The sequence below is a fragment of the Bidens hawaiensis genome, unplaced genomic scaffold (assembly GCF_021521415.1).
Source record: "Bidens hawaiensis isolate Kalapana, Puna unplaced genomic scaffold, B.hawaiensis_p1.1 tig00020332_1, whole genome shotgun sequence".
Lineage (NCBI taxonomy): Eukaryota > Viridiplantae > Streptophyta > Magnoliopsida > Asterales > Asteraceae > Bidens > Bidens hawaiensis.
In genome coordinates this window covers 176,572-200,951 of record NW_027493093.1, presented here as the reverse complement: position 1 = coordinate 200,951, position 24,380 = coordinate 176,572, and the positions used below count along the sequence as shown (strand labels likewise).

The 24,380-nt window shown below is 35.7% G+C and overlaps 2 protein-coding genes and 2 pseudogenes across 4 annotated transcripts; 2 read left to right on the top strand and 2 right to left on the bottom strand.

Moving 5' to 3' along the window:
- The first annotated feature begins 236 nt into the window (after positions 1–236).
- On the top strand, positions 237–5,681 carry LOC143560451 (protein kinase and PP2C-like domain-containing protein). Its single transcript, XM_077048752.1, has 12 exons — positions 237–390; positions 491–608; positions 1,469–1,635; positions 1,774–1,841; positions 1,923–2,146; positions 3,321–3,372; positions 3,558–4,065; positions 4,149–4,218; positions 4,403–4,622; positions 4,728–4,832; positions 4,911–5,006; positions 5,291–5,681. Exons 1-12 carry the CDS (start codon positions 276–278, stop codon positions 5,471–5,473), a joined length of 1,926 nt encoding a protein of 641 aa, XP_076904867.1. The 5' UTR covers positions 237–275; the 3' UTR covers positions 5,474–5,681.
- A 58-nt stretch (positions 5,682–5,739) lies between these two features.
- Positions 5,740–8,467, bottom strand: LOC143560452 (SNF1-related protein kinase catalytic subunit alpha KIN10-like; annotated as a pseudogene). The gene is made up of 10 exons (XR_013140123.1): positions 8,298–8,467; positions 8,019–8,205; positions 7,763–7,945; positions 7,555–7,686; positions 7,301–7,486; positions 6,980–7,069; positions 6,819–6,899; positions 6,393–6,473; positions 5,960–6,205; positions 5,740–5,880 (listed from the first exon to the last, which is right to left on the bottom strand). The product of XR_013140123.1 is annotated as an SNF1-related protein kinase catalytic subunit alpha KIN10-like (transcript).
- A 2,681-nt stretch (positions 8,468–11,148) lies between these two features.
- Positions 11,149–11,856, top strand: LOC143560442 (SNF1-related protein kinase catalytic subunit alpha KIN10 pseudogene; annotated as a pseudogene). Its single transcript, XR_013140121.1, has 3 exons — positions 11,149–11,323; positions 11,414–11,598; positions 11,683–11,856. The product of XR_013140121.1 is annotated as an SNF1-related protein kinase catalytic subunit alpha KIN10 pseudogene (transcript).
- A 3,021-nt stretch (positions 11,857–14,877) lies between these two features.
- On the bottom strand, positions 14,878–23,125 carry LOC143560441 (transcription elongation factor SPT6-like). Its single transcript, XM_077048743.1, has 18 exons — positions 22,975–23,125; positions 22,758–22,863; positions 22,624–22,674; positions 22,275–22,371; positions 22,124–22,202; positions 21,935–22,025; positions 21,761–21,848; positions 21,461–21,671; positions 21,177–21,371; positions 20,685–20,801; positions 20,214–20,597; positions 20,025–20,132; positions 19,176–19,934; positions 18,751–18,865; positions 17,472–18,652; positions 17,172–17,381; positions 14,931–17,081; positions 14,878–14,895 (listed from the first exon to the last, which is right to left on the bottom strand). The coding sequence occupies exons 2-18, from the start codon at positions 22,789–22,791 to the stop codon at positions 14,878–14,880; spliced, it is 5,889 nt and encodes a 1,962-aa protein (XP_076904858.1). The 5' UTR covers positions 22,792–22,863; positions 22,975–23,125.
- Positions 23,126–24,380: the final 1,255 nt, after the last annotated feature.

Below are 24,380 nucleotides of genomic sequence, written 5' to 3'. Positions count from 1 at the left end.
GTTTTATTTTCTAAATATAAAAAAAAACTTTCTATAACTAATATTTTCTATAAACCATCTCGTTAGAAAAAAATGTGACTAGTTTGGTAACACAAAATTATCTTACCCAAAATGTAAATGAATAAAAAAAACATGAACCTTGATGTAACAACGTTCACATGCTTTCCCACCAACACTACCTGCATACTAATATATAATATTATATAATACACACACCAATCATTATTTACATTTTACTCTTGAAACCCAAACCCAAAACCAAAACCAAAACCAACATGGTTCTTGAAATCATTCATCCTAATACTTGCATCAGAGGCTGCTGCACCAGCGATTCAATTCCTCTGCATCTTCTTCCTTCTTCACACACAATCTTGCTTCCAATTGCAAGAGGTATGTATTATGTATATTATAGTATGCACAATTTCATATTTTTAATTAAAATTGTAACGAATTACTAGCATATGAAAGATATTCAAGTTTACATTTTTAGGAGGTGAGAGTGTTGTTTATGACGCAACCTTGGATGGGGAAAGAGTTGCTGTTAAGAAACCGGTTTTATCGACTTCTGATGACATTAATAAGTTCCATAAGGAATTGCAGTTGTTATGGTCAGTTTGGTTATTCTTTAATATTATGTTGGAACATGGGTTTATACTTGGTTTGTGTTACTTGTTGTTGTAAAGTTTTGTAATTGGAGTTTAAATTTACGTTGCACACCAACTGTTTGATGTTTTCATCAGTGTTTTAGAAATTGTTAGACGCTAGTCGGGCGGTGACGTACTGACTAGAGATTAATGGGGATTAATTGGATTGGAATTTTTGTAGGTAAATTTTCAGAAATATATATATATGTGTGTGTGAAATATTGAAAAGTTAAATGTAAAAGTTCACATAAGTACTTTAAAGTATTTATGTGAACTTTTATATAAAACTTTTCAAAATCACACACACACACACACACTAAATTCAATATTTTGGCAAAAAAAAAAATTCAACCTAAAACTTTTAAGCTCAAATGGCAAAAACTGAATAAACCGAGACTGAACCGAAACCAAAACGAAAACAAAAAAGCTGAAACCGAAAAGATCGAAACTGAACAGTTTCAAAAATAATATTTCTTTTTTTCTTCGAACTTTTTCAAAAACCGAAATTTCAGTTTTTGGTTTGGTTTTAACCCTAAACCGACCCAAACCGAACTGTGCACATCCCTACTTTAAAGTTCACATGGTATGCTCCAAACATAAACAATTAAACGTAAACTAAATGAATGAGAAAATGTTCAAATATTAACATATTAATTCACGGATCAGGTTGGGAACTTGGGTTTGTGGCTAAATACTTTGGGCCGATTTGTTGGTCCGGTTAGGTGAAATTGAATTGGTAGCATAACAATTAATCGGGTACTACTTGTGATCTTTACAATACTGTTTTTGATGTTTAATTTGTTTGTATGATTTGGGACTTGAAGCAAGTTAGATCATGAAGGTATTGCGACGTTGGTGGCAGCACATGCAAGGCCACCGAGCTACATGTTCTTCTTCAAGTTTTATGAGTTTGGAAATCTTTCTCAGAAGTTGCATGTTGAAGAATGGAGCCCGAGTATTGACCAAGCACTTATGATCACCAAACAGTTAGGTAAAGTTAACACTTGCAGTACTTTAACAACCGATTTCTACTTTATTAGCTGATTATGCATCTTCAAATGTTTGGTTATGCAAATCTGAGTCAGTGATTTTTATTATCTGATTATATCATTGGATAATCATTTTGCAGCAAGTGCTTTGCAGTATCTTCATAACATTGGAATTGTGCATAGAGACGTGAAGCCAGCAAATGTTCTTGTAAGTCATTGCAGTTATATTATCTCAAAGTGTTGATATGTTTATAATCTAGTCACAGTTTGATATGTTGTTTTGATGCAGCTTGACAAAAGCATGAGGCCACATCTTGCAGACTTTGGTTTGTCTGAATATAAACAAGATCTTAAAAAAGTTACATTGGAGAACTGGAAATCATCAGGCAAGCCGACTGGTGGTTTTCATAAGAAGGATATGGTAGGTACTCTTATTTACATGGCTCCTGAAGTATTGAGGAAAGAGATTCATACTGAAAAATCAGACGTGTACAGTTTTGGGATAACAATCAAGTAAGAATCATACGACAATCTGAATCATATATCACAACATGATATTGATATTACAGTTTACCGTATCTATATGAAATTAGTAGCTAGATAGTCCGTTTGTAGTGTTAAAAGCTTTCCTAAACTCCGTCATTCATACGAAAACTTTTTATATGTAGCTTATTAGAAGGATTAGACACTTTGACTACTAATTGGTTGTTTTAAGTATAATACCCTATGGATGAGCTAATAGAAACCTGTGGGTCAGATGCAATTATCATTAATAGCATGTAAGGGATGGTATGGGCAAATAGGTAATCTTAGCATTACAAAATATGCAAAAAGGAACCGAGATAAACCATATTTAGACATTTACACAGTATATAAGAAATAAATCCTAGAGAAACATATCTTGTGCAGTTGTGCCTACGGGCCCGTATTCAACTAAACCGTAATATTATAATATAATTATAAGTATCTATGTTTGACAAGGGAAACTATTTTATGATGTATGCCCTATTAAACCTTCAATAAGTTCCACCAACTCCCATATTGTGACGCGCTTATGTGGAATAAATTATTACCAATTCTAGAACTGAGCTAAGGATCAGCTTAACTTATTGGTAGATCACTGCTAAAGTAATCACTAGCATATTGCACCACTCATACAGTTGCCATTCACTGTTTTAGTTGGAACATATATTTACATATAAAGTGATTTGATCTCAGTGATATCCTACTTTAAACGAAAAGTCTCTGTAACCAGAAATCCATTTCCTCCTATGTTATTTACCTTTTTTATGCACACGAGAACTTTTTGTATCGAAAGGAAAATTACTAAATCCATCAAATGTGTGCTAACGATTCTAAATAAAGAAGCTATCGAGTAATATACACGTGTCTGCACACACCCACACACACAACAATACCACCAAGTAATCTATCCAAACTGTTTAGGGTATGATCAAAATAGATATAACATATACCATAATTGTTATCATCTTCCTCTTTTAACCAACTTAAATTATTGTACAGTTCTCTTTTAACCAACTTAATGTATTGTACAGTTCTCTTTTAACCGTACCAATAATTTGGTATTACTAAGGTAAATCTCTCTTGAGATTTAGGATACCAACTTAAATTATCTTTCCTTCATGTATGAATAGAAACATAAAACTTCAATCTTAACCCATTACAGTGAACTTCTTACAGGTGTCATCCCATATACTGATCTTCGCACTGAAGCACAGGTTAGTAATTTTTTTAATGTAATTTTGTGTAATGTTATATACCAGTTCTAGCTATGTTTTGAATTTGGCACACTTCATTGTAAGGCATACTTTTAATTGACCAAGATATGTGAAAATAATATCTTCTTTATCATATTGTCACGTTTTTCTTTGCCTCTCTGAATAACAAGATTCCGTTCTGGCAGGCTCACACGGTGCTGGAAATGAACTACACCGAGCAACAACTCACAGCAGCTGTTGTATCTGAAGGACTCAGACCGGCTCTTGCGGGACCCGAATCAGGTGCTCCACCAAGATTACTATCTCTAATCCAAAGATGCTGGGATACCGACACCCACAACCGACCTTCATTTGATGATATAATCACAGAACTCAATCTAATAACTGGAAATAACAAGATCTTCACAGTTAATGGGAATACTGTCACTGAATCATCAACGGTTCAACCATTTAAAGAGAACATCAACTGGTTTTCTCAAGGTGATAATATCTTGAAGACCGATTATGAAAGCGCTTTTGATGTGAAAAGTTGGGGTAGTTTTGATAAATCTTCATTATACGCTCCGGTTTTATCTTGGGGATCCTTTGCTACATGTGGAAGACGAGAGACAATGGAAGATACACATTTTCTTATGCCCCGTTTGTGGAATGAAGATGATATTCATATATTTGGAATCTTTGATGGTCATCGAGGTACACATGGACACAATATGGGTTCAACTATGATTGTTCTTTTCAATAATAGTGATTTTATTATTACCATCGGGTGTGTGCAGGTGCTGCAGCTGCTGAATTTTCTGTCCGAGCTCTACCAAGACTATTGCAAACTCTGGATTGCAACAGCAGGTTTGTATGGTTTTGCTTACAAGTGGCAATGTTGACCCGTTTGCTTTTAAACGGGTCAACCCGACTGTAATGACCTGTTCCAACCGACAATCCAACATGCCATCTTTGAGACAATCTAGTACTTATTTTGTTCAGTTTGAGAAGAAAATTTATGTCTAATCTTTTTTTAATAATAATGATACAGCCCTGCAGAAGCACTCAAAGAAGCATTCATCAACACAGATGTCGCGTTTAGAAAGGAATTAAATAATCAACATAAATTGAAGGCGTTTATCCAGAAAGATTATCATCCTGGTTGTACAGCAATTGCTGCTCTTATAGTTCAAAACAGGCTTTATGTTGCTAATGCTGGCGATTGCAGGGCGATATTATGTCGGGCAGGTTCTCCTTATCCTCTTAGTAAGGTTGTTAGTTGTTACTTAATCCATATTTATTATACGAAATGCCCAAATAGTCAACATATTTCTTGACTTGTATGCAGTTATTATTAATATTTTTACCTTTTGTAGGACCATGTTGCAAGTTTTCTTGAAGAGAGAGAACGTGTTACGGGCCTAGGAGGTCAAGTCAAATGGCAGCATGATACTTGGAGGGTTGGTCCTGCTGCCCTACAGGTGCCATTTCTTTCATTTATTTACTTATAAATGGGTCGAATATTATTAAAGTATGTAACGTTTTAATCATATGTATAGGTTACACGTTCTATTGGTGATGATGATCTGAAGCCGTGGGTAACTGCTGAACCAGAAGTTACCGAGACTATACTTTCAGATGATGATGAATATCTGGTATGATGATCTTAGTGTGTTTTCACTTTATTATTTGCAACATATTATAAATTTATAATTTAATGTTTTACCCAAAACAAAACAAAAATGGCAAAATGTTAAAGGTGGCATTTTTTTACCTTTTTGCTTATGAACAGGTCAATATGGGGTATATTATCTCTTAACAAGCTAAATAAAAGCATAGTCTAAAGGGCAACGGTCAATGCGAAAAATGATTAATATAACAGTAATAGTAATAATAATAATATAGTTTTTAATCAATGCGTCGGTTTTGATTATGTCAGGTGATAGCTAGTGATGGACTTTGGGATGTTGTAAGTAATCTTGAAGTTATTAAGATAATCAAGAACACGGTGCAAGAGCCAGGAATGTGTGCCAAGAGACTGGCGACGGAGGCTGCTCAGTGTGGCAGTAATGATAATATAACAGTAATTGTGGTGTTTCTTCGACCCGTTTCAACAGCATAGAGAATTTACTAGCACCGGGGCGATTTGGTGTGACGAATGACCTCTATTTTTTAAGTGTAGACATTTTTCTAATGTTTTTGCAAACATTTATTTGACAGTCATGAGCTTGGAGTTTTAATTCTCCATGCTTATACTTGTAAACATTTGTTCTACCTGTAAAAATTATGTTGGGACTCGACGATGTTTTTTATCATAAGGATATCCAAGAACGGATGGTGTTATTCTTTTCTTGTAATGTGTTATACCAAAAGAAGTCTTTAATCATGTTTCAAGTGGATGTTAAAGCGAACATGATGGTTATGCAGTCACACATGCACGAAATGCAGCGCAAACTTCAATAAAAAGAACGGAGCCCCGTAAACTCTTTGCCAATCCAAAACATAAGACTCTGCACTGCCCTTGTAAAGCTGATCCAACCAAAACATACACGTCAGATTTTAATAATACACACGTCAGATTGTGTATTTGTATATTCAGATTACTTACCTGAATTTCAAACTTGACAGCATCACATAAACCAAATGTTTCATTGTTTGAAGTCTTGAGTGGCCCATTCACACAGTTGATGTCTTCTAGAGTTATTCTATCAATTCCGTTTGGCAAAGAATACCGTTGAACTGATGGCTTCCACAAACATTTCACGTTGTAGGGCCCGACCTTCTTCCATTGCACGTTTAAACTCTTGAAAACGGTTAAAACATCTCTCATAGTTTCATGTGGCGATGAACAAGACTGCATTGATGTAACAATGCATAATCAAAAGTTCTATAAAACCTTCTAAATATTGTATTCAATATGTCGGATTATCAATGACACGATATAGTTTTTGTAATCATATTTGACACATTAATTGTTCATAAAATATAATTTTCACCCACTGAAAGTACAAAAATGATAAATGCATAAATAAGAGAATCACCTCAAATCCAAGCGCCCACTTGCCTTGATCAGGAAAAACCGGTCTTACATAAATATCTCGACGATCTGTGCCTTCCGATGGCTAAAAGAATAAAAAAGAAAGATATTCAGTTGTTTCAATGTTTAATAAATTTTGATTATTTAAGAAAATAATACATGATTACCAAAACAGAGAATCTTGTAAAGAAAAAAAGAGAGAATTTGTGAGATAAAAGTAAAAGTATTACAAATTACTTCAAAATTAATGGACAAATAGATAATTTAATTTTCTCTTTCAGAATAAGTTTTGATGAACTAAATATTCGACCCTAAATAATCATATACTTCGAAGCAGAATTTGATTATCTGAACATGAAAATTATTTATCAGTTCCAAGAACTACTTAAATTTTGTAATTAATAATTACAAAAGAAATGAGTCTAAGTACCAAGGATCCTAGAAGATTGGCTTCATGGGAAGTACGGTTATTCAAGCGCCAATGCAATAATATACAATATGAAACTGTTGCCTGAAAGAAAAATAAAAGGCAGTCTCAATTTTGCAGTTAAGATATTAACTGGAATTCGAACAGTAGAGAAATTTTAACACCTGATTTTGCCACATGTTATTCAAAGACCTGATCACTTCTTGAACATTAAATCCCAAGTTATTCATTTCTTCTAAAACTCGAACATCAACCTTGAAATGTAGATAAACAAGTCATTTTAGTGCATTTTTAAACTTATTATAGACAACTTATGCATATGCATATGATGACAGAGCAAATATTAGTCTAAATCTTTGTATAAAATGATTTAAGATGCTGTTTGCAGACTTTGCAGACTCAATCCGGCCCGTTTGTCATAAAAGACAAACCGAATGTTTTAACTGCGTGAGTGTGAGTTGGATAATTATATTAATTTTTAATACCTTTCTTGCATTGCATGAAGTATTAAGGGAGTGGTCTGCAATGTACTGTGGAAGATCTACTTGAAACCATGGATGCTTGTATATTTCAGGAATAGTTATATGGTTAACCGGATCAACAGTAAGCATCCGCTTGATCAAGTCACGTGCTCCAAAAGAAAAGAAATTTGAAAACGTAAATATTCCACTCTAACAACAAGTAACAAACTTCATGTCAGTATTAGTTTTATTTTAAGAAAAAAAAGGAAAAAAAAAACCTTAATCTTTTCATACAGAACCGGTATCATCCCATCATCGAAAGGAAGACAACCGGACAGAAGAGCATACAATATAACTCCACAACTCCAAACATCAACTTCAGGACCCACATAAAGTCGCCCTGAGACGACCTACATAAAAAAACGTCGGTTTGCTGACATGGCATCCTAGTTGTAAACATACGCCACGTGGACTAAAAATCTTTACCTCTGGTGAAGCATAATTAGGGCTACCACAAGTTGTTTTCAAAAGATGCCCGTCCCGCATAACATTAGCCAAACCAAAATCAGCAACTTTAACGTTCCCTTTCGAGTCAAGAAGCAAGTTTTCCAGTTTGAGATCACGATGAACCACCCTGTGATGATGACAACTCTCAACACCTGAAATAATCTACATAAAGTGACAATTATCATATCATATTAATTTTCATTATATACTTGATAATGCAACATATATTACTCACTTGTTGAAAGAAACGGTGAGCCTGATCCTCCTCAAGCCTACGGTTCTCGGTTATATAATCAAACAATTCACCGCAGTTCATATACTCCATGATCACATATAACTTTGTTTGCGTCTCGATGACTTCAAAAAGCCTAACGATATGCGGATGCGAAAAAAGCCTCATTATTTTGATCTCTCTTCTCACCGAAAACATAGCCACCAACATATTTGAATACATGATATAATAAATATTAAGAGGCAAGTTAACGAACATAAACTAGTCATAATAATAATACCTTTTTCTCCACCGGATTCATCGATGGATTGGCGATCAAGAATCTTAATGGCAACTCTGATCCCAGTTAAAATATGCATAGCTACTTTAACTTTACCAAAAGCTCCAAAGCCTAGGGTTTTGCCCAGTTTATAATTTGATAGAGGTGAGCCTATTCCATTACTTTCATCCATCATATCTTAGGTTATGTTATGTTATTTCTACATAATAACAGAACAGTTTGTATTTGATAAATTAGCATGACAAATTATTTATGTGTGTGTGTGTATATATTGTTCACTATATTGAAAGTAATAAAACAACGTTACCTGTGGTGATCAGAAGATACAGAGAGTATGAATCAATTAAGAGAAGATGATTATTATGAGATATTTAAGATTATTATTTAAGGTATGAATATGAATATTGACAAAAGCAGCATCAAAAACCCTCCATTGGAATATCAGTAATAATGAAACAGAGAACAAACGTCACGCATGAAAGTTTATTTAAGGGTGGCATGTATTATGATGGGTTTGGATCAAATACAATTGAAATTAACGTACAAAACGTGAGAATCATATGATGTAATTACATAATTACTCTCCTTGTATATATAACTAGCTTTAGAAACCCGTGTATTACACGGGATAAATTAATGTATAAATTACAATAAATAATTTAATAAAAATAAAAAAAAGATAACTAAGCCTCTTTATATTATGTAAAAAATATGTATTACAAATATAGTCGTATTATATCATCAAATATATTTGCCTTTTAAATCGAGAATAGGTTGTTCTATAATCGGTATACGATAATGAAGCAATGCCACTGAAGGAAAATTTAAAACAATGAGGCATTTCGATGTAAAAGATATAGCTAAAGTCTTTCACAAATTTTCAATATTTAATAAACATGGTTTGTTGTAGATTTTTGAATTTCATCAAATATGTTGTGAAATATATTCTAACAATGTACATTAGTATAATATGTAAATATTTATTTGTATAAAAATGTATAGATATAATACAAATAGAATTTAAATAAAAGTGAATAATTTAATTAGATATAATATAAATAGAGTGTAAAAGGAAAGTGAATAATTTTTTATATTTGCCATATATAAGTTTTGGAGGGAAAAAATTGTAAGGATTAACCACAAACTGACACGTGTCACAATTATTTTACTTTATTAGAATAGGTAAATTATTCTACTTGATTTTCACATTCAGTATGTTAATATCATTTGTACGTTAACATTCTCGTATTATTATTGGAACACAAATATTTGGTTATTTTTGTTCCTTTTTTTATTATGTTTCCTTTATTATTATTATTATTATTATTGGAACAAAAATATTTTGTTATTTTGTTTCATTTTTTCTATTATTATTATTATTATTATTATTATTATTATTATTATAACTTAGTCCTTAAGATTGAGCAAATATCAACGGTATGTGATTCATGTTACAAAGCTAAAGACACTAGATTACCTTTCATTAAAACTAAATATTGTTTTGAACTCTTGCATCGTGACACATGGGGAAGATGACAAACTTCGTCAGTTGCACAAGCAAATTACCTTTTAACCATCGTAGACAACTACAACGCTCAATTTGGGTTTTCCTTTTAAAACGTAAACTTGAACGAGTGATTGTTTGATCGGTTTTCAAAAGATAGTTAAAATACAGTCTGTGACCTTCACGCTCCAACTTGATAGGGAGATAGAAGAAAAATATGTTGTTATATTGTTTCCTTTTTTTCTAAATTATGTATAGTGTTTAGTTTAATTCCCCTATTAGATGTAGCATTGGATGAGAGTTTAGTGTATCATGAGAGCTTTTGGAAAATATGAGTATTATTTATTCTCTTCGTTAGTTATTTACAACAAACTAAATGTCTTACGTAGACAGAAAAATAAATCTGTACATTATTATATGCACTACTAAACAAAACGAAATGATAAAAATCAAAACACAAGCAATGCTTCTAAATTAAAGATGCAAACATAACGCAGAAAAAGATGTCTGTCATATGTAGAAAAAATATTTGTCATAACCCATTATTGTTGTATATTATTTGTCTTCTCTTAGAAGTTGCATTATTGATGTTATACGTCATGGCTTTCATCATTTTTTTTACAAAAAGGAGAAGCATACTCGATTCTAAATGTGCATAAATTTGTAGGTATACATATACTTTTTCAAATTATTTTAGGGTATACGCACCCTCTGGACACTTCCATGGTTTTACCAATAATTCTAACATGCTAAAATACGATAAGAATTTTATGTGTGGCGTTTTAGTTATTACAACATTTATAAATTTGTGTTATATTATAACTAAACTAAATCAAACGAGTGAAACAAAAAATTAGATTAAAGAAAAAAAATAGTTAAATATAATTCGTTACTGGTGTTCAAAATGGATATATGTTTTTAAATTGACCTTTATGTGTATGAAATTGAAATTATGTACCTAATAAACTTGAAGGTATGCTATGCCTCGGTTTTTTTTATTTTTGGTCCAATCAATCCTTACTATTTACTTATATGGTTTTCTTATAGGAAAATACAAATTCTACACATGAAGCAGTGGATATAAATTATTCAGGGCAAATATAGAACCCATCTCATCTCATACCATTTGTATTAGGGGTGTGTATGGGTTGGTTTGGGGTGGGATATAAAACTTTGCTACTAAATATTACCCAAAAACTTTGTTATTAAATATTATTGAGCATAAAACTTTGCTGAACAATGTACTCCTTCTGAACAATATATATATATACACATAATCTCATGCTAATTTATAAAATATAAATTGTTCTGTTATTATGTAGAAATAACATAACATAACCTAAGATATGATGGATGAAAGTAATGGAATAAGCTTACCACCTCTATCAAATTATAAACTGGGCAAAACCCTAGGCTTTGGAGCTTTTGGTAAAGTTAAAGTAGCTATGCATATTTTAACTGGGATCAGAGTTGCCATTAAGATTCTTGATCGCCAATCCATCGATGAATCCGGTGGAGAAAAAGGTATTATTATTATGACTAGTTTTTGTTCATTAACTTGCCTCTTAATGTTATATATCATGTATTTAAATATGTTGGTGGTTATGTTTTCAGTGAGAAGAGAGATCAAAATAATGAGGCTTTTTTCGCATCCGCATATCGTTAGGCTTTTTGAAGTCATCGAGACGCAAACAAAGTTATATGTGATCATGGAGTATATGAACTGCGGTGAATTGTTTGATTATATAACCGAGTACCGTAGGCTTGAGGAGGATCAGGCTCGCCGTTTCTTTCAACAAGTGAGTAACATATGTTGCATTGTACTATTTTTATGAAAATATTAAAAGAAGAGATTATGATATGATAGTTGTTACTATGTGTAGATTATTTCAGGTGTTGAGAGTTGTCATCATCATAGGGTGGTTCATCGTGATCTTAAACCGGAAAACCTGCTTCTTGACTCGAAAGGTAACGTTAAAGTTGCTGATTTTGGTTTGGCTAATGTTATGCGGGACGGGCATCTTTTGAAAACAACTTGCGGTAGCCCTAATTATTAAAGATGGCCACAAGTTGTTTTCAAAAGATGCACGTCCCGCATAACATTAGCCAAACTAAAATCAGCAACTTTAACGTTACCTTTCGAGTCAAGAAGCAGGTTTTCCGGTTTAAGATCACGATGAACCACCCTATGATGATGACAACTCTCAACACCTAAAATATTCTACACATAGTAACAACTATCATATCAAAATCTCTTCTTTCAATATTTTCATAAATATAGTACAATGCAACATATGTTACTCACTTGTTAAAAGAAACGGCGAGCCTGATCCTCCTCAAGCCTACGGTTCTCGGTTATATAACCAAACAGTTCACCGCAGTTCATATACTCCATGATCGCATATAACTTTGTTTGCGTCTCGATTGACTTCAAAAAGGCTAACGATATACGGATGCGAAAAAAGCCTCATTATTTTGATCTCTCTTCTCACTGAAAACACACTCACCAACATATTTGAATACATGATATATAATATTAACAGACAAGTTAATGAACAAAAACCTATAATATAATACTTTTTTCTCCACCGGATTCATCGATCGATTGCCAATTAAGAATCTTAATGGCAACTCTGATCCCAGTTAAAATATGTATAGCTACTTTAACTTTACCAAAAGCTCCAAAGCCTAGGGTTTTGCCCAGTTTATAATTTGATAAAGCTGGTAAGCTTATTCCTTTACTTTCATCATCATGTTAGGTTAGGTTATGTTATTTCTAAATAACAGAACAGTTTATATTTGATAAATTAGCATGTCTAAAATTATTAATGATATACATATATATTGTTCAGTATATTGAAAGTAAAACTAATAATAAAACAACGGTACCTGTGGTGATCGGAAGATACAGAAAGAGTATGAATTAATTAAGAGAAGACGATTATTATGATCAGGTATTAAAGGTATGAATATTGACAAAAGCAGCATCAAAAACCCTCCATAGGAATATCAGTAACAATGAAACAGAGAACAAATTATTTAAGGGTGTCATATATTATCATTATTGGAACAAAAATATTGTGTTATTTTGTTTCCTTATTATTATTATTATTATTATTATTATTATTACTTAGTCCTTAAGATTGAGCAATATCTACAGTATGTGATTCATGTCACAAAGCTAAAGACACTAGATTATCTTTTTCCTATTAGTTTCATTAAAACTAAATATTGTTTTAATCTCTTGTATCATGACATATAGGGAAGATGATGAACTTCGTCAATTAGACAAGCAAATTACTTTTTAGCCATCTTAGACAACTATAGGTGCTCAATTTGGGTTTTCCTTTTAAAACGCAAACTTAAACGAATTAGTGTTTGATCGGTTTACAAAAGATAGTTAAAATACAGTATGTGACCTTCACGCTCCAACTTGAGAGGAGATATTGGAAGAACAATAATTTGTTATTACAACAAACTAAATGCCTTACCTAGACAGAAAAATAAATCATTACATTATTATACGCACTAGTAAACAAAAGGAAATGATAAAGATAAAACACCCGGAATGCTTCTAAATTAAAGTTACAAACATAACGCATAAAAAGATGTCTGTCATATGTAGAAAAAGATACTTGTTCATAACCCATTATTGTTGTATATTATTTGTCCTCTCTTAGAAGCTTGAATTATTAATGTTATACGTCATGCCTTTCATCATTTTTTTACAAAGGGGGGAAGCATACTCGATTCTAGATGAGCATAAGTTTGTAGCAGCTATATATATACCTTTTAAATTATTTTAGGGTATACGCACACTCTGGACACTTCCATGGTTTTGCCGATAATTCTAACACGCTATAATATGATTAGAATTTTATGTGTGGCGTTTTAGTTATTACAAACATTTATAAATGTGTCTGACTATATTTATCTAAACTAAATCAAACGAGTGAAACAAAAAATTAGATTAAAGAAAAGAAAATAGTCAAATATAATTCGTTACTGGTGTTCAAAGTGAATATTTATTTTTAAATTGACCTTTATATGTATGAAATTGAAATTATGTACCTAATAAACTTGAAGGTATGCTATGCCTCGGTTTTTTTATTTTTGTTCCAATCAATCCTTACTATTACTTATATGGTTTTCTTATAGGAAAATACAAATTCTACACATGTAATTAACGATAAGCAGTGGACTGGATATAAATTATTCAGGGCAAATATAGAACCCGTCTCATCTCATACCATTTGTATGTTCTCCAAGGGTGACTTTTAACACCTTTCTACAAATTTTAAAATGACAGTCATCAAGTAATTTTCAATAGTGGAATTCTGAACCATCGTCACCAACCTTCCTTCACCAGATAATTAACTATTTATGTAACTCATTTAATAGTTATTACTATAATATTAAGCAAGTAAATACCTGATTTGATTTGATTTGATTTGATTTGAGTTTCATCAGGTTGATAATTAAACAAGAGTTAGAACAGTTTTGCATTGAACAAGACATGCAATAGAAACAGGGTCCAAATAAACATACATCCAGCCTCTAAAAGAGTAGAGTTCAAAACAACAATAATAATATTAAAAGGAGGATATTTCCAAACATTACTACTTTATTACCATCACCATCCACCTGAGCTTTTCTTACTGCTGCCACCTCCCCATCCACTGTTATGATCTCCATCATCCTTCTTCTGCCCCCAGCCGCCTCTGCCACCACCACCACTACCACCTCCCCACCCACTGTTACCAGCAGCATCCTTGTCAGCACCACCACCTGAACCAGAAGTTTCACTGTTTTTCTGGCCCCAACTGCCGCCACTTCCTCCCACTTCAGTACTCTTCTGGTTGCCACCCCAACCTCCACCTCCGCCACTTCCTACCGATTCGGTACTCTTCTGGTTGCCACCCCATCCTCCACCACCTCCGCCACTTCCTCCTGCTTCGGTACTCTTCTGGTTGCCACCCCATCCTCCACCACCTCCGCCACTTGCACCACCACCAGACCATCCACCTCCACCTCCTTCAGTACTCTTTTTGCTGCCCCACCCACTACCTGCACCACTATCACCGCCACCTCCACCACTAGCACCACCACTCCAACCGCCACCTCCACTAGCACCGCCACCTCCACCACCCTCACCACCGCCCCAGCTACCTCCACCGCCTCCACGGCCACCTCCACCACCACTCCAACTACCACCACCGCCGCGGCCACCCCTACCACCACGGCCACCCCCACCACTGCTCCAACCGCCACCACCGTCACTTCCGCCGCCACCACCCCAGCTGCCACCACCTCCGTAGCCCGAACCCTGATTATCATTATCAGAATCACCCCTACCGCCACGGCCACCCCTACCACCACGGCCACCCCCACCACTGCTCCAACCGCCACCACCTCCGTAGCCTGAACCCTGATTATCGTTATCAGAATCACCCCTACCACCGCGGCCACCCCTACCACCACGGCCACCCCCACCACTGCTCCAACCGCCACCACCTCCGTAGCCTGAACCCTGATTATTGTTATCAGAATCACCCCTACCACCGCGGCCACCCCTACCACCACGGCCACCCCCACCACTACTCCAACCACCACCACCGTCGCCGCCACTTCCGCCACCACCATCCCAGCTGCCACCGCCTCCATAACCCAAACCCTGATTATCGTTATCAGAATCACCTCCCCGTCCGCGACCTCTTCCACGACCCCTTCCTCTACCTCGCCCACGACCACCGTCTTGATTATCAGAACCACCCCATCCACCACTCCCACCTGCTTCAGTACTCTTCTTACCACCCCACCCACCATTATCTGCATCCATGTTGGCATCACCTGAACCAAAACCACCACTGCTCTTCCCACAACTACCTCCACCACCACCAGACCATCCACCACTTCCTCCTGCTTCAGTACTCTTCTTTGCACCCCACCCACCGCCATCTGCATCCCCCTTAGTATCACCTGAACCAGAATCATTCTTTTTTCCCCAACCGCCTCCACCACCACCAGACCATCCACCACCCCCACTTGCTTCGGTACTCTTCTTTGCGCCCCAACCACCGCCATCCCCAGAATCATTATCGTTACCCTTTTTTCCCCAACCGCCTCCGCCATCCCCAGAACCAGAATCATTATCGTTACTCTTTTTCCCCCAATCGCCTCCGCCACCACCCCCACCTGCTTCAGTACTCTTTGTGCCCCAACCACCGCCATCTGTATCCCCCTTCGTATCACCAGTACTCTTCTGTCCCCAACTTCCGCCACCGCCACCGCCAGACCATCCACCACTGCCCCCTGCTTCGGTACTCTTCTTTGCACCCCATCCACCACTATCCGCATCCATCTTTGTCTCACCTGAACCAGAAGCATCGTCGTTGCTTTTCTTACCCCAACTACTACCACCCCCACCTGCTTCAGTACTCTTTGTGTCCCAACCACCGCCATCTGTATCCCCCTTCGTATCACCAATACTCTTATGTCCCCAACTTCCGCCACCGCCACCACCAGACCATCCACCACTGCCCCCTGCTTCGGTACTCTTCTTTGCACCCCATCCACCACTATCCGCATCCATCTTTGTCTCACCTGAACCAGAAGCATCATCGTTGCTTTTCTTGCCCCAACCACCACCACCACCACCACTTGCACCCGCACTCCAACCACCACCACCACCGCCATCATCACCTCCACTTGCACCACCGCCTCCGCCTCCCCCACTCCAACCACCACCACCGCCGCCACTGTCACCCCCACTTGCACCGCCACCCCAACTACTACCGCCACCTCCATAACCTGAATCCTGGTTATCATTTCCAGAGTCATCTCCTCTTCTCCGTCCACGACCTCTTCCTCTTCCCCGCCCACGACCTCTCCCCCGTCCACGGCCACCGCCATCTTGATCGTCAGAGCCACCCCAGCCACCAGTTGAAACAGGACGGACCGGTTCACGGGGATCATCAATGTGTTTTTGGAAATAAGCAACTAATCTATCAATTTCCTGAAACATCTGTTTCCTGAATCTGAACCCTTTCGGATACAGCCCAATATACTCATGATGTGCATTTGAAGTCCTTATGTATGTTAAGATAAACGCCCCTGGATGTTCATGAGACACACCAAAAGAATACACAATTCTCATTGGGTGTTCAGTTTTTTCCTTCCTTAAACTCTCATCAACTTCAGCTTTTGTTCCATGCTTAAACATTCTGTAATCCAACATTTTCTTCAGATTAGCCACCAATGGATCTACATATCCAGTAATCACCTGCGCATATAAAATTGTAAAAAAAAAAAAAATTAAACACAGATTGCATAAACATTACATATGAGAATCAAATTATGGTTAGAAACTGACCGCATCAAGATCCGCAAATACGTCATCTCCGATTTTTAATGTTTTCCCGAGACGAAGCAAGCTTGAAATATCCTTCTGGTCTTTTTCACCTTCTAGAATGTCCTTGTGAGCATATACTCCATTGTAAACCTTGAGTGTCAAAGTTAAGTATGAGGGTCCACGAGAACTAGGACGAAGAATACTCGCACCAGATTCTTTCCCAGAAAGTAACTGTGAAAATAAGTAAATTATTGAACACAAAAAGTAATTTAAAAATAATATATTTATGAGTAACAGAGTAAGAAAACTGATTAAACTCACATATATTGCATCATCAATTGTAACATTCTTGAAGTGAGGATGAACAATCATTCTTGGCTTAAAAAGTTTCTTTGCTATCTCCTTCACTTTATTAGGCTTGTCATTTCCAGACCCTAAAGTTTCCCGAACTTCTTTATAATAAGGATCCACCGGTTTATCAATCTCAGAAGACCAATTACTCTTCATATGACTTTCCTTACAGCTAAGAGAAACCTGGTACCTATCTTTCACAACTGACTTAATTTTACAAGTCAAAGTTTGACCTTCCTTTAACTTATCGGTCAAATCATCATCATCATTACAATCATCACTAAAATCTTCCTTGTATAGCATCCCGCTCAACCCTGATGCAAGACTACAGACTGCCCTCTGAGGTAGCACCCGGCGAACCGTAACCTGCACAATCCTCCCTTCTGAAAGTGAATTATTTGTCTCACCAGAAATCATGCAAAACTCTTCTTCTTGACTCGGTTCCACGTATTCTCTTCGACAATCTTGAAAACCATGCAACAATTCCATCTTTATAAGGGCTATTGTATCTTTTTTATTCTCCAATTTCTTAGAGCTAGCATACGTGTCAACCTCCAGACTCTTTAACAAGCTAGGATTCTCTCTCAAGTGAAGCACAGCTATATCAATTATGTCATCATCATCATCAATGATGGCATCATCGTTTATTTCAGCACGGTATATATCTTTAGCTAACTCTTGTGCAATACAATATGATTCTGGGTGAATCCTAGTATCATCTAACAAATCAATCAACTGACTACTGCTGACAGCATTTCCACTTCGTTGAACACGTAAGAAACCGACAACGTTTATAAACACTATCCTACCAAGATTATGGTTCAACAAGTCCTTTCTCGAGTATATAGAACCGGATCTCACTAATGATCGTTGTAAAGAAGCAGCTTTTGTGGGTCCCAGCCCAGAAATGAATTGTAGAGGTGCAAATAACCATTCATGACTTATAGCCAAATTTACATCTAGGCCCACTTGGTTAGTGACATCTATCATTACTTGTTCAACTACGTCATACTTCTCATTAGATGTAAGAAAGCTCTGTAAAGGACTAAGTTTCCATGATAATATCTCCTTCCCAGGCCCACAAAGAGTTGCAGCCATTGCTAATGGATTTTGAAGATAACGTCCAAGGGCAACAGCACGCTTAACAATGCCTGAAATAATATAATTTTGTAGAAGACAGCATTAGCATTCAAATAATATAATTTTGTAATCATATTTGACACATCTGTTTTACACAAATAGTACTTACCAGTTCGAGAATGAAGCTGCACAGATGATATTTCTAAATTTTCATACAAGCGAGGAAGAGACTCATCCCCATATACAACACTTAGACCATCCACGTCATCCATCTTGCAAACTATCTGCGATAATGATAACAAAATGATATGAATGAAAGGTCTTGCATATCTTTCGCTACACAAATGATTAGAAAAACGAAAAAAAAAAGACAGAATTACATAAAAAGAAGTAGCTAGAATGCTAGATTAAACAAGGTTATGTATTACCTAGTTGAGAAATATATAACCCTGTTTCACAAGTTGTTATAATATTAACTTCTTTTTTTCTTAAATGATCCAAAAGGTTAACTTTATTATCTAATTCAGATTATTCGGTATCACATAATCATTATAAAAACATTAATCCAACACAATCTAAGAAAAATGCACTAACCTCATAAATATCTTCCTTCAGCCGGCTACAAGGCACACTCACAGCTCCCAAAATAACAACATTGGGTTTGTGATCTGTCATGAATTTCAAAATTCGTAACTGATCATTCTTCTTGCGTTGCTGATCGTTAACACTTTGACCACGTATACTCAAAGAGCCAGCAGTCAACACATCAACAACTTCACCAAAAGCATCCAGCATCACAAAAGTTGTTGCAGGCCTACCCGGGCCCCAACAGCATGCCATAACCCTGGGTGAATCAAATCCCTTCTTCTGATAAGGTGCAACCGACACTTTATCCCTTAGCAATCTTCCATATTCCATTTGTAGCCAACTTTTTGCTCTGCTTGTTAACAAGGATCTTGCTTCTTTCTCCATAGAAGGTAGAAGGAAACCATCAAATGCATCTTTTATAATCTGCTTTCGTTGCTCATTCCATAGTACAACAGATTCACTAGTGCCAGTACTGAGGTAATAGTCATTAGCATCACTAATTAACTTATCATGGGAAGTTGTAGAAAGCTTTAGAGAAACTTGGATGAGATTATCAAGCTCGGCTTTCTGAATAAGAAGCCATTGTGCATCATCAAACTTTGTTAGTGGTTTGTCCTTTAACCATTTGATTCCTGCAAACTGATGATACGTGTCTATAACTAACTTCCCTTCAGCAGTGGGACTTGTTGATACTGTCGCATTTTCCATAAAGAAGTCACGAACATGCTTTTTCACCAACGGCTCATTGCTAATCTCAAGTGCAGCCTAAAATAAGAAATCAAAATGCATTCATAAGATTCAAAACCAAGTGATAACAGAACATGGATTTAGTAAACAAATAACAATCTCCCATACCATGTGCCTAGCACCTGCAAGCACAGCTTGCGGGTTATCAAACGTTGGACATGTAAACCTTGATGCCACATCTTCAGGGGTTTCAACAGCATTCTGTGGTTCATCTCTCTGCATAAATAAATAAACCAGAATCAATATCTACATTCAGTTATTCATATAGCGAATGATGCATAAAAATTTATCACTAACCATTTGTTCAAGAGAAATCAGTAATCCAAATTCCTCAGGGCTATAACCAAACTTGATAGCAACTTCCCGAAGGCCAGCTTCAGTGCAAATGTTATACTGTGATCTTCTCTTAGGCCTCTTGAATTCCCCTTCATTGACTACAACTTCACCAGGTGGAAAATGAAGGTTAAATTTGGCGTCCACGTCATCGATTTCCCATTCTGTTTCAGCCATATTTAAGAACTTGATAATTGACTCGAAGAATTTCTGATCCAAATGAAGGCGAGTTTCATCATATATGTCTCTGTCTTCATCAAACCGCTTATTGTAGTACAGTTGTAGAGCACTTTTCCTTTTTTGAAAGAGTAACCACTTTCTGTCTAAATCCAAGATATTCCAAAGCGCCTGCATAAATGCCCCATCTCGTTTTAAACCTTTTCTGTGCATTCGTTTACATATTACCAACAAAAATTCACTTAGTTTCATTTATACCTTGTGCCACCTCAGTGTTGGTTTTTCATCAGAAGAATATTGATTCTCCAAATCAGCTTCTTGATCCTTAAACAAGCTTTGGCACTCCTCCTTTCTATACATAGCAATAAATGGCACCTGATACAAGTGGAAAAAAATACAAACTTCACACATCTACTTAAAAAAACATAGAAACCATGTCAAAACAGACAGGATGAGTAAACAAGCAATGGGTCAAAACCAATAATTTTGTACGAGTTGGTAAGGCCAAACCAAAAGACATTTTGTCTAAATATGATATATACTTTTGTGTCAAATATGATTACAGATATTGTATTAGTTCAATGATTATCTAGTTCATTGAATAAAACGCTTTAAAAAGTTTTATCCACTTATGGGCGAGTCTCAAACCGTTCCATCAGTTTCCTTCTTAGCTAGTCATATATTTTCAACATGTTTGACCAATTTAAAGTAGTTTTCAGTTTGCCATTTGAGTTAAAGATTAACACTTACATCAAAATTATCCACGTGAACAAGCTTCAAGAACCTTTTAATATCTTCCTTAAGTGTGGATAACTCATTTTCATTTCCTTCTTCAGTTGTATTGCTACCTCCTTTGGCCAATTTAAGTTGATTAATAATCCAGTTACTCTCTCTGTCTATGGTCATAGCAAATGCCGAATGAGATCCAGTGACTTCCTCAGATATCTACATACAATAATAACTTAAAATAATTATCAACAAAATCAAAGGTGTATGATAGGAACTTTGCGAATGTATGTTATTAGCACAAAAACCTGCATTCTTTCAGGAATGTCTGTCTTCTTAATTTGATCATCTTTCTTGGTCATGTACTTCTCTGAATTGATAATTGGTTCAAACTCATCTTCAACTTTTGCTTCCTTTAACTCACTGGTCTCATCATATTTGTTAACTTTTGAAAACTCATCAAGATCACCAAAAATGTCATTAGAAGAAGCTCCTGGTGACTGTGTTGACTTTTTCTTCCTATCATTAGACGCATTATACGCAAAAGCACCAATAGTGAAACAATTAAACGAACATTTTTATATTATTATTCAGCAGCAAACCATTACCTCGATGAACCACCATGTTCATCTGCTACATCATCTTCTACAATAAAGTCAGTCATGTCATCTTCATCACTTCCGTCTAGAATTGAATCTACAAATTGTGGGATATTAGAAATTATGATACAAGTCATCCATTTAACTGCAATCAAATGAAAAGGTCCAGTATGTAAAAACTACCATCATCCGCTCCAAACAAATCGTCAAGATACCCTGACGATCCTTCACCAGCATTAGTTCTTGCTTTCTTCAGCCGATTAAACTTACTTTCCTATTGAATTCAAAAACAAAATATTAGACCTTATAAAAGAAAAAAAATATCAAGTGTTGAAATATTACTTGACTTATGAAGTAAGGCAACAGACTCACATGTTTTGAGCGACGAATGCCAGTGTTTTCTTCAATAAGCTCGTAATCCTCATCATCAACAAAAAAATTCTTCTGTGATCTGCAAAATTGGCAAAACAAGAGTTAGAAAGACAGTAACACAGTAATAACAAACAATATACACAAAATCTACCTCTTCTTTTTCTTCCTTTGACTCCCACTACTGACGATTTTCAGGTCATCTTCATCTTCATCATCATCCACTATGAATCCGTCAACCTCAAACTCATCTGGTCAAATCAAAACAACACATTCGTATAAAAACCTCAAACCGAGGTACATAACAGAGAAATAACATTAGAACATTATATGGCAGCGATAAAAAAATATAAATAGACATGCATATAAAAGATACTTTTAATAAAAAAAAATAAGTAAATAATAAAACATTTTATCTTCTTCATTAGGCATGCATATAAAAGATAATTTTAATAAAAAACAATATAAAACAAAATATGCAAAATAATGCAGAAATTACACACCGAGATCTTCGTCTTCGTTATCATCAAGCTCTATCGTCTCATCGACTTCAGCTATAAATATCAAAACACAGAAGCATACATGCACATAAGCACTATAGCCAAAAAAAAAAAACTCAAAATGAGAGTAAATATACCTTCTCGTTTGGACATTCTCTTCTTCCTCGCCATAATTACGCGATTAATCAACAAACCGAAGCTATAACCCTAAAAAGTACAGTGAAATTAGGGTTTTCAGAAACCCTAACTTCTCAAAACGCAAATGAGACGATTTAAAGAGCTAGAAACAAAATGCGATCATGATTACATGAAGATCACGAGTGTTTTGAAGTGTGATTTCGTTTTAGACTCTACCTACCACGAAACGCAACGGAAATTGAAACGGCAAACGTTGATCGTTGACGGAGATGGTGGCAATGTAGGTTATGAAGGTACTGTTGTGACGAAAACCCTAGAAATCATCGTTATTGGACCTCCATTAGCAGCAATTTGAAATGTGTGAGTGAATGGGAAGAGAGAGGTTTTGTATGGAAATTGTACAATTGTCAGGGTTTGTTTTTGGTCCCTGTATATGTCGTAATTTGCATATAGTTTCCTTGTGATTTAGGTGTGTTTGGTTCATGGTTTTATTAAGATAATATCTAAAACAAATACTTATATAGATTTTTTGTTGGTTAAGAGATTAAAAACTAGGATGTGATAAATTGTGTCGCTCGTCTATATATGATCATGTTGACAGAGGTTATCTAATGGTGTAGCTTATGAAGCTATTGTTGTCACCACCGACACTTCTGTCATCTTCACCTACACGAACTTCATCATTGACATTGTTGTCATATGTCGCTACTACCAGGGGCGGATCTAGTATGTAACTTGCGGGTTCACGGGAACCCACCGAGTTTCGGATTTATAGTAGAACGCCTATATAAAAATTGGAGTGAACCCACATATAAAATCTTGAGTGAACGCATACACAAAATGAACTTTGGTTTGGTGGTAAGATTCTTCATTTAACACACTAAACCTGAGTTCAACTCCCCTTTGGAGAAAGTATGTTGTTTTTTTTAATACTAAGCCACTCCATGTACAACGACCTGTTTGATACACTTTTCTGGTTAGTGTTTTTTTTTCTTCCACAACATGTGTTTAAGGATGAGGGAAGTCGTTTGATCTATATAGAATAGGTTATGGTATATCATAATTGTTAATTGTTTATGTGCTCATTGCTCATTGCTCATATTTGACGACTCATTCATCATACAGTGTTAATTATGATACAAATTTAGTTGTCTGGCTTAAAACTTAATTATCAATTTTGTATATCTTTAACTTGATGATTAAATCATTTTAATACTTAATTTTAAATTGACATGTGCTAAGTTTTGTTAAAAACCCATTCCTACCCGAAACAAATATACCACCATACTGTAAAACTACGTGTACCCGCTCAACCCTTTTTGCCACATATAATCACTTGTCTATACTATAAAGGGCCCAATCTTTGGATTACCCGATCCGAACAGTTTAACCGACTTGAAATTTTTATGCACGGTTTTTATGGAAACTAAGAATTTAAAAACAGTGAATCCACTAGAAAAAAAAATTGAATTCGCCACTGGCTACCACAACCTCCGCAGTCGGATCCACGCTAGCCTCATAAAGCAAACATAGTGGGTGAAGTGGTGAACTCATTTTTATAGTTCTTCTTTGCTTTTCAGAACAACTCATTTTAAAGCAAAAATTCAATCTTTCATTGTTTG

Coding starts and splice junctions, on each gene's coding strand:
- LOC143560441 (XM_077048743.1), bottom strand. CDS start 22,791: ATGGCGAGGAAGAAGAGAATGTCCAAACGAGAAG. Junction 22,203..22,274: donor CAAAGGAAGAAAAAGAAGAG/GTAGATTTTGTG, acceptor CCAATTTTGCAG/ATCACAGAAGAATTTTTTTG. Junction 18,653..18,750: donor GCAGCTTCATTCTCGAACTG/GTAAGTACTATT, acceptor ATATTATTTCAG/GCATTGTTAAGCGTGCTGTT.
- LOC143560451 (XM_077048752.1), top strand. CDS start 276: ATGGTTCTTGAAATCATTCATCCTAATACTTGCATCAGAGGCTGCTGC. Junction 1,636..1,773: donor TATGATCACCAAACAGTTAG/GTAAAGTTAACA, acceptor ATCATTTTGCAG/CAAGTGCTTTGCAGTATCTT. Junction 4,623..4,727: donor CTCCTTATCCTCTTAGTAAG/GTTGTTAGTTGT, acceptor TACCTTTTGTAG/GACCATGTTGCAAGTTTTCT.